The sequence below is a fragment of the Actinia tenebrosa genome, unplaced genomic scaffold (genome assembly GCF_029948245.1).
Source record: "Actinia tenebrosa isolate PJP-AT-01 unplaced genomic scaffold, QUT_ActTen_1.0 PGA_scaffold6__47_contigs__length_16458017, whole genome shotgun sequence".
Taxonomy (NCBI): domain Eukaryota; kingdom Metazoa; phylum Cnidaria; class Anthozoa; order Actiniaria; family Actiniidae; genus Actinia; species Actinia tenebrosa.
This window is the reverse complement of record NW_028292583.1, coordinates 10,847,395-10,861,209: the sequence shown is the minus strand read 5'-3', so window position 1 is coordinate 10,861,209 and position 13,815 is coordinate 10,847,395. Positions and strand designations below refer to the sequence as shown.

The following is a 13,815-nucleotide window of genomic DNA, read 5'->3' as shown; positions in this document are numbered from 1 at the left end:
AAAGATGCCTTAGATATTTAGATGTATTGTTAGCAACAGAAAACCGAATGAACATATAAGAAACAAAACAAAAAATTCATTATCCAGGGGAACTCATTTTTTGCAGTAAATCTTAGGCCGGTAGTTTGCTTTTCCTTGCGCTTCTGGTTTTCAGTTATTATCACAGAGATTCAGTACGAGTTTTCTTGATATAAACCTTTCTCCAAAACTTGATAAAATACAGTAAATGTTATGATGAACACACATCAACGTTAATCTTGACTTGGAGCCATTGATTGCTGGTCATTCAATCCGAATTCGAGAAAGTTCTATTTGTTTTTAGCAGCTGAGTATTGTTCTACTGGTACCCTATTGTTGTTGAACAGTTTATTTGAATCTAAAAAGAAGCAATTTTTGATTATTCATTAATCTGCATGTTAAAAGAAAAAACTGAACAATGGTGTTTTCTTTAGTTTCAAAATGTAGTACTGTTAGTCACAAAAATATGCTTTAGTTCATTCTTTCTGTCATTTAATGGCATTAAAAATGGTGAAGTCGAAGCAAGATGATGTGCGATCTTTATAGGATTTTTTCTCCCCTGAATTTAAGAATCAACTGAGAAACCCCAAAAATGTAATTGCAATTTGGTTCTTCTCGCCACCAAAAAGATTTTCGATTTTCTTAGGATGTTTTGTGCCCTTGTAAATTTTAGAATCAAGAAACTCAAAAATTATAATTACGACTTCATTTTTTGCCCGTAGGCCGGGGTGCGGGCCGGGGTTTGTATTTTATAAACTAGTATCCTCCCTTTTTCCGTCTATCTTTCCACGTCTTTCCTCTTCCATTTCTCTTGTTTACGTTCCAGCTACCGTACAAAGACGTTTGCGCTATCGTTTGCGTTTTTATAATACCTAAGACCTTGACTAAAATGCTCCTTTTCCAGTAAAGCGCAAAGAAAATTTGGAAAATCGATTATTCATTTATTATTTGTTAATGACCTGTCAATATTAGCACCTTTTACTAGAACTATGTCAGTCTAGGTTCGATCCAAAAATAACCCACTATGGCAAAGGTAGCGCGAAAAAATACTAATGAAAAAAAGAAGGAAAAAAACTTTACCAATGAGATACTGTACACCAATTATCTCCAAATCCGATATTGCCAAAGGGAAGAAATGATAAATGTTTCTTTTTTCATTGCGCCTTCATTTGATCCTGTCTCAAATGATAACAAACCCTAATAATCTTGATATAAAGCAATAATCGGAAATGCGGCGTTAGTTCTTGTCGTCTCATTAGTTGCCACCAATGACTAGCGCACAAGCTAAGATCTTTTTCCAAAATCCTTTTTTTTTATTGAGAAAAAGTAAACTGATTATAAGGACCAAACGTATCTCGGCAAGCGGTCTCTAATATTTCTATGAACTCTTTTTAATTGCCATCACTTTCATTCAAGGACCAAAGCAGTTCTTACCTGCTAAATTAACACTCTTGCCTAAGAACTCTGCGGCACTCTCAGTTCTTTATTCAGCGCTCCTAGATAATTTATTAATCCCTCAGCAGTCTATATATGTCAATTATTTCTTGTTGGAAATGCTCACCGGCTCTTTTTCAGCAGCTCTGTCAGCCTTTTCGTTTATTAATAGGTTTCTTTAGGTCAACACTGCGGTACCGTGAGCTCTAAGTCTGATTGCAATCAGGGAGCATCAGTGTCCGACCTCACTGATTGTACCCAATATTAGCACGCAGCGTAGGAAAACCTTATTTATATATTATAAGGGCTAAACATGATAGTTTTTTAGGTGAGATTCCATTTCTATGTTCAAACTCCCGCAGTTTAAAATGATCGGAACAAATACCTCAAAATACCGGAACAAATACTTAATGAGTCCCTTATTTCTCGGGCGCGCGAGAGAGGGTTTCCATTTGAATCATTGCATTTGTCTTACTATCCTAGAATGTTTTCAGTCATGATGTGGAAAATAAATGTGTCTCAGGCCTGCAACTGTGAATAAAAAAAACAATGACTTGAAAAAGGAGCAATCATTAGGTCATGCCGCCATGCGGCAATAGTTTGGAAAGCATATGAAAACTCTGTCGGGAACGAGAGAAATCTGCATAAAATGTTTAAACGGAAGCAGATTCCGTCGGTTTTATAAATAGGAATATAAATAATTTTGGTGTATGTGGGTATTATTTCAACAGTATAAATCTGAGTAAGATTGACAACAGAATACTGATAGTAAAATGTTTATTGAAACCAACATAAACATGGTCCTTCATGTAAGACCGCATGAATTGCGCCAAAAATAAAATAAAATAAAATAAGCAAAAACAAACAAAAAAGAAAGAAGGAAAAATAAAAATAAAAAACGCCTTCTAAAAACCCTAGTGAGAATCACTAAACACGTTCATTCAATAGTTTTTGCTCGAGGCGACTCGAATGACAAGGCGTTATCTGAGTTTCGTCGGTAGTGGAAACATTTGACTATACAATATTCATTACGACGCAATGTTCCCGCACACATAGTGAAAATCGTTATACATGTGGCCTTCGCTATATACACCATAGCATAGAGCATTAGTTTTTGCTCGCGGCGATTCAGTGACCAGACACAAAAATACTATTGCAGTAAAGTACTTCACATCATTTATCACAGGAAGGTCAGATAGTGATAATTGATTGATTTCGCAGAAGTATTTGATATTGATTTGCTAAAGCTATGAAACTAAAAGAGCCAAAACCGTAAGCATCCTCGGTACTCTAGATCTCCATAACTAAAACATACAAACGTGTCCGACAGAAAGACGTCATCTGTGGAAAAACATGATGTTTTGCTATTCATCAATTACATTTACTGATGGTATTTTGGCAGACTTCTAGAATGATGTAAATCGTTCGAGTGTTCTATACAATAGTTGGCAAGGGTCATAATAAATGAAGTTATTTCTGATCTAGTCAATTATAACACAGGCTTCCCAGCTCAAATTCATCATCATCTCCTTTCCAGCCCTCTCTCATTTCCCAGAATTGAAATTGCTTTCTAAACTTTTTGTGAGAAAGCAATTAATTGTTTCTTCTGTTTTCCAACAGTGCTATGTTGAATAGGCCATGCAAATCAAGAAAACAGTTAACTTAACATCAACCGACCCTTGCCGAAGGGCGAGAGTGGCTTGGACGATATTATTAAGCCGGTAAGTACGTCTATCAGTGTTTGACCGGTAATTTGTAGTTCTACCAATATGTGTGGTTCTCGGGTCGAGTCAATAGCCCATGGGGCCGAAGCCTTATTGTTTTAGACCGAATATATGGATAAATCACAAACACGTTTGAAATTAGGTTGAAAACGCGAATCAGACGCCATTGTTTTGATTTTCAAAACTAACACTTTTCGCTATCAGTGCATGGTCTAATACTAATAGACCACTTGTAGGTCAGTCTATCATAGTACGGGATTTGTGATAGACCATTAGTAGGTTTTGACTAATTAAAATATCTATTTTATCTATTTTTAAAATCTAAGTTATTAGTCATTCTTAATAAGGGGCTTTATGAGTTTTAAAGTGTTATCGTTTTGAAAATTACGATTGTCCGGCACTTATTAAGGATTTATATTTGCACATGTTCGTTAACGATAACGTTAACCCTGACATATAAAAGGATTATGGGTAATATGTATATGCATTTTTGAGGATCTTTACATGGTTTCATTTATAATCCCAAGGAAATAACATGATAATCCTAAGAGATATTTGTAAGAAATTTTTGGATCTGTTTTGCTGGCCATGTTTATGGAACAACTTCTACATATACTACTTGTCCGACTGGATACAAATATTATGCGGTAGATACGGTATAGCGCGTATATAGCCGCTGTATGGATTTTTAAAGCAAGCGATTGGCGCATCACCTTTAAGTTTTTATGGTCCAAAATAAACCACATATCCGAAAAATGAATTTAGAATAAGTACGAGACTAATGCAGCAACGGTACAAAATTAAGGGGTGGAAAAAAGGTAATGACTCTTAGATTATTAGTCTAATATGTGCGCACTTTCCAGAGTAGGGGATCGGAGAAATCGCCGCAATCATCAGTGCGCAGACCGCATTCTTCTCCAAAATTCGAAATTGCTTTCCAAAATAAAGAAAATATTTTATGTAAAAGCAGAAAAAACGTTTTTGCACCACTGGAGACTGTACAAAAATGTACGTAATTAGAGTTCGATACAGATTGGTAATAATCCTGCATATTGCTTAGTTTATCATCTGTAATAGAAAATGTCCACACGACGATCTGATTAATACTCACTACGCAAATATGCCATGACAACGTGTAATAAAACTAATTATATTTCTACAAATCCTATTATTATCCATACTTAGCACTGATTTCTATCATTCTTGGATGTTATCACGTGTAAGTATAAGTGAATCCTAAAGCGTTTCTAGCATTAAAGAACATATTATTGCTTTCATCCATCATAATAGATTTAAGCCGGGATATAAGAACGATTTACCGACATCAAAAACTGTGATAAGAATGCTTATCTTGAAAAAATCTTTAGTTGTTTTTCATTTTTTCCCCGGTGGAAGGAGGGGGGGGGGGGGGTGGAGACTCCGGGAAAAAGTACCGGGGACGCTCGTCGGAAATTTTCAAAAAGACCCCTAAAAGATACCGCAAGTCTTTAAAAAAGGGCGTGGCTGAACGATTTTTAACCCCTAAGAGATACCACAACAAATGATATTAAATTTTATATAAAAAGCGCCTAGGATAAGCCATACAATGCGCGCTTCTCTACTTTTCCGACACCCTACACCAGAAAAGGCTGATTTTCAAAAATTCACATTTAACGCTCTAAAAGATACCAAATCGAGAATTTTTACCCCTAAGAGATACGACGAGCATCCCCGGTACTTTTTTCCCGGAGTCCCCCCCCCCCCCCCCCGGGGATTTTTTCTTTACATCCAACGCCATGAAATGGTGATATTTAGCTTGTTATGAAAATAAGAACTGTGGCCTACCCATCCCAAACTGCCCATCAATGACATTTGGAATGAAAGAAAGTGAATTGTGCGTCTAGACATCATTTTGGTTAATTTTTTTCTTCCGTAATGGGTTCACAACATTCGGGCATTTAAAATCAAGGCGTCCCAATTATCCATCAAAACACATCAACAGTTTTCAAACATGGGTCTATTTTCTCATTAGGCCTATCTTTTATCTTTGATTCTTAGATATTTTAGCGAAAATAAGCAGCAGCTTGCAATAACTGCCAGATATCTGCGACGCCTATGCTGGACGTTTCATGAAACTTCTAACCTTTCTTACTTATGGATTAGTAGATTATTAAAGCACTCGACCCTCCACGACCCATGCCTTGGGGATAAGCGAGGCTAATATATTATGTAAGCTCTTTTACAAAGGAACTACTAAACACTATGTTCGTTGGACATCTGTTGTGAGGTCTTCTCCATTGGCTGCGGTGTTTGCCTCTTGTATGTTTTGTATTGATCACCACATCTAGAAGTATATTTTATAGGCAACAGAGAATATAACCAGAACAGATGTTCTATATATTTGGTCACTGGATGCGCGAGCTAGGACTGAGTTATGTTTGACCTTTATCAAGAAGAAATTCGTTGGCATTTTACATCACCTTGAAAAGCTACCAACTTTATCAGATTTTGACATGATTTTCGACGTCTAGAGAGCACGTAATGGCATGGCAGGTAGTCTGTGATAGTATGACTGGGACCCTCGGGGGAGGGGGGAGACTCTGGGTTAAAAGTATCGGGTATGTCGGAAATGTTGAAGAGTAAAAGATACCGAAAGGTGTGGCTGGACGATTTAAGAACCCCAAGTGATGCCAAAATGCCTACCTAAGTATTATTCTAAGTATTATAAACACCTAAGCTATGCGTAATTATATAATACAAAAAGCGATGGGCTCTTTCTTTTTCGATGCTATAAAATATACCAACTAATGCAAAATTCTAGATTTCAATTTTAACACCCTAAAATATACCAAATTGCTTTTTTTTTTTTGCCCCTGAAAGATACGATTAGCATATCCGATACTGGAGTCCTCCTGGGAATCAGTTATCAATTCCTTCTTACGTTACCCTCCGTGAAGAAAATCTTCCATGCTTATCCTGGGAAAGTAGGTAAATCAATTATTTGTAAATGGAACAATGTTTTTCTACTGATGGAAGGAGGGAAGAGATGCGGGATGCGGGGATAATCGTACACTAGTGTAGCTAATACTTGTATCGTATAACCCGATTGGACGTGACCTCGATTGAGCTGTTGAATGACTCTAATTTCCGTTAAAGGCTCACGAAGTGATAGTAATTGGAGTACGATACCGTGTAGCCTGCTAAACTGATCCTCACAGCATTTACTGTTGCTGCTTATACACTTATTTCAATAAAGTTAGTCACCAGAAAAGCTACAAAGCTGAGACCGACAAGGATCATGGGCAGATACATTTTACATGTTTTAACCGCTTGATAACTGTTGATGGACTTGAGATCTTCTACCAGCTACAAGTTCACCTCCTCTGAGCGTCCTCAACTGCTACAGTTTGTGTCAAAAGCTTTACTTGTTGGATATGAAATATTTCCCGTGATTATCAGCGATCACAGCTTTCTAGGTTGTTGGACTAACTTTATGAAATAAGTATATGGATGAAAACAAAGAAACTAGTGGAAAAATGGATTTTAAAACATGGTCTTTGTAATATCTTGGTTCAAAAGAAGTTTTAGTCATAAATCTATCATTAAGTAGACTAGCTGCCTGCCCTGATATAACTTTCTTTTTGAGTACTGCTAAATCATGGCTTCAGTGGGCGCCTATTCGGCTCGGTTTGCTAACCCTGGAGTATGTATATCTTTTGTGATTAACTTGCCAAATGATTACACGTATTGGATGAGGTTTTATTTGACCCTTGTTTCATCGTATCAATCGAAGAAGGCTTGATTGCTATGCAGAATGTCGTATGTCGTCAAGCCATATAACTCTCAAAAATAGAAGTTTCGAAAAGAAATTTAAAAGGGAAAGACTTTTATCTAAATGAGATATAAAAGCGAAAAAAGGTGCAATATTTGCAATGAATATGCATAATGTTGTATGTCGTTAGGCTATATAACTCCCGACAACAGAAGTTTCGAAAAGGAATGGAAAGGGGAAAGACTTTCAACTAAATGTGATATAAAAGTGGGAAAAAGTGCAAATGTAACAAATTTGCAAAAAAATTAAATTTCACAATATGACAATGGACATGGAATGTCAAAAAGACGTCTTATCGGCAAAGTCTTCCAAGGAATTCATGGTATGAAAGAGTTGATAGTGGGTTAAAACAAACAATTCAGTGGGATGAAGAATCAGATAAATTTATCTTAAGTCAATTATTCAGGTGACGGTGCAGGCCATCAGAAAACTCAGAAAGTGATAGACTTTGACAGAGAAGCAGAAACATTACTTGACATTACTTATGGAAGTTGTTGACTGGTGACCATTACGTTAATCGTGCTTTTCATCGCTTATGTGAAAAGATCTTCATAAGTCACGCAAATTTCATTGCTGCAGGTTACATTATTGTGATGTAGATTTGGCATATCTCCACCCATTTCGGAATGTTTTTGAAAGTCTTTTAATTTAAAGATAACTCTTGTATAATCACTCTGAAAAATGACAGTTGGTACCGTCGAAACATGTCAGTTAAAAAAATGTCGTCATTTCTTTGAAATTCATCTTACATTTGCTACTTTTAAGTCCAAAGATAACTCTCCAACTATGAATATTCTCGAGAAGACTTACGCCCAAAGATTTTAGAAAAATAGGAATTTTCAATTGCATGGTATAAAAGAAAGGAAACAATACCTATCATTTTTTCTATGTCTGTGTGCTTACAGTGCGACACGCTTAACCGTTACCACCCACCTTTTTTTCCCCCATGGCCGTTGAATCCTTTCCCTGCCAAGTGTTTTCATTAATTAAAATACTTTTTACGAAAGTATCCAGTGTTAGCTAGCAAAGGGACCAAAATATGTATCACTTAGTCCGGTCACGCTGAGTGAGTGCACGTGCAAATGCAAATGCACAAATTCTTGCTGTCAGATTGGGTAACTAGTAAAGAATAAGTTGGGTGGCCACTGTAAGCAAGAACATCAGAAAAAAATATTGTATTCAGAATTTGAAAAGTTCCTTAGAAGTATTTACACCTATGTGTTTTCATGCATTTTCCTCAATAATGCAATTGTTGCCCAGGGCAACGAGTGACCCACACAGTTAACACTCCCTCTTTTCCCTCCTAACTCAGTTGAGTCAGGTGTTTTCCTGTTTTGGGACTGCATGGAGTGGGGCTTCAAGGCTACATTAATCCAGGGACTGCGGAGGTGGAAAAAGCCCTCCCCCCCCCCCCCGCCATTTTTTTTAGCCAAAAATGATTTGCCTCCACTGAAAACTTTGCACTGCAGTCCCTGTAGTCTAAACAGGATCGCTTTTTCATTACTGTTATATTAATGGTATTTTTGCAGGTGCAAAAATATATATTTAGCCTTAGTATTCAATTTTAGATTTTTATTTTATTACAAAAGAAACACATGAATGCTAGTGCTATACATTGCAAATCATCATGCTTGTTGTTAGATAATATTTAACATGTTGACATTCTATTATGTATAAAATTTCTTTGCTATATGTTTATGGGCCTGGTCGTACAAAGCCTGGATAGCGCTATCTGACAGTTGTCTTTGTCTTACACTTTCCAAGGCATGAATTCAAGTTAGTTCTTCAAATAAAAAGATGTTATTAATATCAGCTAAAATGTTCTTAGCAATTAAAACTGATAGCTTAATAATTAATATACAGGAAGTGATCTTGAAGCAGTGTTGGTTCATCAGAAAGCATTAACAAAATTTGACCACAAAGTCGATTCACTATTGCTCCATGTGACCATTCCCACTGTGTATCTTTCTCAGCAATTTTCATTGCTTTGATTAAATAAGTGATTTTGTGTAGAATATTTATGTGTTCCAGTCAAGGTCTGTCAAATTTCAAGGTGTTTGAATTGTTGAAGTTGTGCATTCTTTACTTTACTGTTGGTATAACACACTAAAACAAGTCTAACCCTGAGTAAATGAGTCTGTAATCAAGGAACACAGCAGTATCGTGCAATTTCAAATATGGTCTATTCAGATACTCTAAAATGTACAAAAACAGCACCAATATCTATCACTAAAATAACCACAAGTGCATTCGATAAAAACAACTGAGCCTGTCAGTATTATCGTTTGAGTACATAAACTTTGTTCTTGACTAAAATTGATAAAACAAAGGTTTTAAGTCATATAGCAAAAAAGATGTTTCCATAAGGTCGTACAAAAGGAAAAGTTTGTATTTTGAGGCACTTTCCTTTTGGGACAGCTACATGTCCTTGTAGATAAACATTGTCATAAAGGTCTCCAATAAAGTCAACACTTGATGGGTGTACTACCCCTCGGAGATTTTTAATGAACTCTCTCTTGGTCATTTTATTTTTAACTTTTGGGCTGCTTAGATCAACACTGAGTAGTAGTAGTGAGTTGCATAGAATTACTAGTGTATCTGTAAAGAAAAAGTAAACCGAAGTTAGATCGAGCCTTCACGTATTATTGAAGTCCTTCATTATAGATTACGAAATTGTTTAACCAATCACAGAAGGCACTGTATTGAGCAAAATCACTTCCTGTTCAAGAGTTTGGTATGCTTTGTTTTGCCACCATTTTGACTTTCTCATGGAATCAGTCCATAAAATTGAAAGATAAGAAGTAAATTATTTCAGAAAACCAAAAAGTACCATAAGGAAGATATGTATGTCTTCCAACAGGATTTTGAAAATATGTTGGTTTTGGGTCTTTGGCTGTAAGATTCAGATATTTCATTTGAACTTTCAAGATATTTCAGTCAAATATTTACTTTGAAAGTATAACTTACCTTGTGAGAGTTCACATGTGGGATTACATTCTAAATATCTTCTGCTGAACACTTCTATTAATGTGTCAATGTATTCACCTCTTTCTTCTGGTGGTTGTATCAAATCAAACAGCTTTCTGTGCACAAAAAGGGGGGGAAATTTTTGAACTAAAGAATTGGTGCTAAAAAACACCAAACACACAAACTATAGTTTTAGGATATTTATTTCCTAAAGCTATAGTTTGCGTGTCAAAAATGATGTTGTATAGTTATGAAATGACACCATCTAATTATGAATTGTTTACTTTTTTAATGTGTGTGTGTGTGGGGGGGGGGGGGGGTGTGGGATTTGAAGGGGTCATTCAAAAGAATCAGGCTCAAGATAGAAGGGTTACAATAAACAATAGAAAACAAGGGAAGGGCCATTTTTAATGCAAAAATGGAGGGGTGGAGTCAGATTTCTAGTATGGGTTATTAACAAGTAAGTCCCACCACCTCCAATTCCCAATAAAGGGTCCCTTATCCCTTATTCAAAACTTACAAGATTACTGTACATTGTGCATATGCCATACAGCCAGTCAAAACATCAAAGAATTGGTTTCAGAAACATAAAAGAGGGCATAACCATGAATTTAAAACTATTGCTGTGCTTACCTCATAGCTTCTGGTAAAAACATATTGGAATACGTTTGTAGCTTAATTAATTCTTCAAGAATGTCCCTCCTAAAATAATTATAATATATATGACAAGTTGAATCATAGAATTGCTCTTTGAAGAAAATTATAGCTCAGTTGTGGGGACTACAAGGTGTGCTTTATTCTTAGTACAGTATATAAAATTTTTCATTTTATAATTTTTCGTTTTATCCCAGAAGTCTTCAGTTATCTATGTTGCATGATTACATATGATACCTGGTTGAATCTATTTATAAACACACCTGTCATACAAATAATCTCTGACTGCATCAGAACGAAACACACTTGCTCCATTTATAAATAATGCTATATCTTCTACACTGTCTTCCAAGATACTATGTTTAAGGAAAAACAGCATTCCCTGAAAAATATAAATGCATTATTCTCAATTCCAGTCCATTCAACAGCAATAATCGTTGATACATAGCGATTTTCAGTCATGATTCTCTCATTTAAGGGAAGGCATGGGTGGTGGGGTCCAAGAAAACAAAAACAAAAAACAAATATATATATATATACATATATATTTGTGTAAATATAAAAATAAAATACATAGATTAATTTATTGATATGACCATCTTCGATAGCCTACCTCTTTGGGGTACACATTAAATAAGCAGGTTCCATCATCTAAGAGAAGATATAGGGATTTGTATGGAAGGTTACTCTGTTGAAACAGTAAAAGATGTTTTTTTAACACCTTGGACAATCATTTACATGTCTTTATCATAGCATGTTTTGCAATAGAAGTGGGGGTAAAGACTACCCTTCCCCAGATCTGCCAGGCTATGACATAATATCAAGTATGATTTACATTTTACCTTGCGCATTTCTTTATAAGCTGGTACATACTTCCATGTTGTCCTACAGAGGCTACAAAAAGAGCAAAACTAAAATTAAAATAACAAGTTTTCCTAGCACTAAAATAGACAGTTGCTTAAACTTAAATGGCCTCTTCTGCTGTACCCTTACAAAATTTATTTTTCTGCCCTCAATCTGGCTTTAGAATGGGCCACTCAACAGTGCTAATCACGTTTTTGATTTATGATTTGATAATGATTTATATAGTGTTACATATAGATTTCTATAGCAGGGTTTTGTGATCTCTAATTTTTAATTAGTTATCATGAAAAATAATATGGATGGGAAGAAATATAACATCTGCTCGAAGGCTACTCCTCCTTCCATGCAATAAAAAATTAATGTAGTCTAATGCCTTATCATATTTTAAATATTATATGCTTCAATCATACCAATCCAGCACTAAAAATCTATCTATTGTTTGCTTTTCTTTATATTTTTGTTGCCTCAGCTGTGTTGAATAGACTAAAAGTCACACTTTGCTCCAAATTTGCATTTATGCTCTTTGTATACCAATAAATCCCAGTTGTTAGCCCTGGGGCTATACAATTTCATAAGAATTTTTGGGAAAGCTTATAATCTGGGCAGAAGGTGGTTTACAACTGGGAGAGCTTATAACTGGAGTGGGGACTTATAAAGAGGAGAGAGAAAAATGTTGGAAATCTGTTCTATTCAAAAATATTTAATTGTGCTCTTTTTAACAATGGGACATTAGCTGTAAATGTTTTGAAATGTGAATGTTCATGTGTCCATGCAGGCTTAGGGAGGCCCCTGGTCCATGCGCACAGAGGTACTCCATCATTGGAGGTGGCTTATGACTGGGAAGAAATTTATGTTAGCAGATGCAAGTGGTTGGGCTTATGATCGTGTAGGCTCATAACCAGAGGGCTAATGACTTGTATTATATAGCATTTGCATCTAATAATATTAATTAAAACTATCTATGTAAACTTCATTTCAAGCTTTAGCCAAGCTTTAGCTGATTCTTATGGTTACCTTACCAACCGCAATTCGATCAGCCGATACAACAGACAAAGACTAAGAAAAGAGGGTTATGTCAAACCTAAATCAACATCACAATGTTTTCTGTTTGTAAACATAGCACATCAAGAGCTATATTTACATTTACTTTTTTAAGCATTCTAGAACTACTAGACTAAATTGCTCGAAGTATTCATTTCGAGTATTTAGAATTCTGCTAGATCAATTACGTCAGGATAATTTATAAAATAAACAGATACAGAAACTATTGAAAATGGTTTAATGAATATTAGCGAGCAAACTTCAGTATTGCAATATTTTTCAGCGATAATGAAGGTAACGTTTCGTGTACAAAAAAGTCGAAACAGTTATACGATTTCTTCCCAAGATATGATCTTAGAAATTATGTACAAGCAATTAAAATTTTACTCAAACGATACCAGTTTGTCAATTAATTGTACAGCAAATCGAAGTTTAAAGCTTCAAGGAATAAAATGTAGAAAGCTTATCAATCCATAAACGTACCTCATCCACAATAAATCATTATTTGCAAGGTGATCCCACACACAGGCAGCAAGACATAGGTCGGTAGCATTAAGGTTCGACAACACAGCAACAGCCAGTTCTGGAGGAAGATTGTCCAGATCTGGGAACGTCTGGAGAGCTTCTTTGGATCTCGAAGACTCTTTTCGTGCTAAAATCCCATGAAACTGCCCCATTAGGGATGGCCAAGCATAATAACCTCACAGAATAGTGCTATTGAAGCGTCTAGCAAGGCGATTTTTTAATAAAAGGCTTTAAAACAAGCCACAGAAGAATAAGTTTACATGGCGATTTTTCTTCAAGAGTCCATTTGTTGTGGTAATCAACTATGACATATGCAATTGTGACGTGGCTAGGGAATGCGCGTGCTTTTTATGAAATGCCGCTGATTATTCTATTTTCACTTTCGGATGAATAAATGAAAAAAAGGTCTTTTTTTTTGCTTAAACGTCGGGACTTTTTTACTACTTACCTTTAATTAGACCAGAACAGCCTTAACTGCCGTATAATTTTAACATTGACTCCCCTTAGCTGCCCTTCGCTTCCAACTGGGATATCAGATGATAATTTTCGTAGAGGAGGTAGATTGAAGGGGCCCGTTCTCAGGGAGTAAATGGATATTGGGATTAACGTAAATGATACTTAATACGGAACTAAAATTTTGGTCACTAAAAGTGTGGAAAAAATACTGCACGTCGATTTTTTGAAAATTTAAACAAAGCACAGGGAAAAGGGGCGTGACCTGACCTCCCCATGCTCATAACGATGGTAGCAGGGAGTGAGTCGTACGGGTCAACATAG

The 13,815-nt window shown here is 35.8% G+C and overlaps 1 protein-coding gene and 1 long non-coding RNA gene across 3 annotated transcripts in view; one reads left to right on the top strand and one right to left on the bottom strand.

Annotated features, from left to right (window-relative positions):
- LOC116291866 (uncharacterized) overlaps positions 1-13,815 on the top strand; it is a 67,570-nt gene that overhangs the window by 33,238 nt on the left and 20,517 nt on the right. For both annotated transcript variants that reach the window (XR_004196617.2, XR_016121504.1), the window contains one exon: positions 3,073-3,173. This is a non-coding gene — a long non-coding RNA (uncharacterized LOC116291866). The remainder of the gene's footprint in view (positions 1-3,072; positions 3,174-13,815) is intronic.
- Positions 8,545-13,345, bottom strand: LOC148906056 (F-box only protein 8-like). The gene is made up of 7 exons (XM_089039517.1): positions 12,997-13,345; positions 11,451-11,502; positions 11,222-11,296; positions 10,872-10,990; positions 10,588-10,656; positions 9,955-10,070; positions 8,545-9,585 (listed from the first exon to the last, which is right to left on the bottom strand). Exons 1-7 carry the CDS (start codon positions 13,188-13,190, stop codon positions 9,326-9,328), a joined length of 885 nt encoding a protein of 294 aa, XP_088895643.1. The 5' UTR covers positions 13,191-13,345; the 3' UTR covers positions 8,545-9,325.

Coding starts and splice junctions, on each gene's coding strand:
- LOC148906056 (XM_089039517.1), bottom strand. CDS start 13,190: ATGGGGCAGTTTCATGGGATTTTAGCACGAAAAGAGTCTTCGAGATCC. Junction 11,297..11,450: donor CTTATAAAGAAATGCGCAAG/GTAAAATGTAAA, acceptor CTGTTTCAACAG/AGTAACCTTCCATACAAATC. Junction 10,071..10,587: donor TTTTTACCAGAAGCTATGAG/GTAAGCACAGCA, acceptor TTTTGTGCACAG/AAAGCTGTTTGATTTGATAC.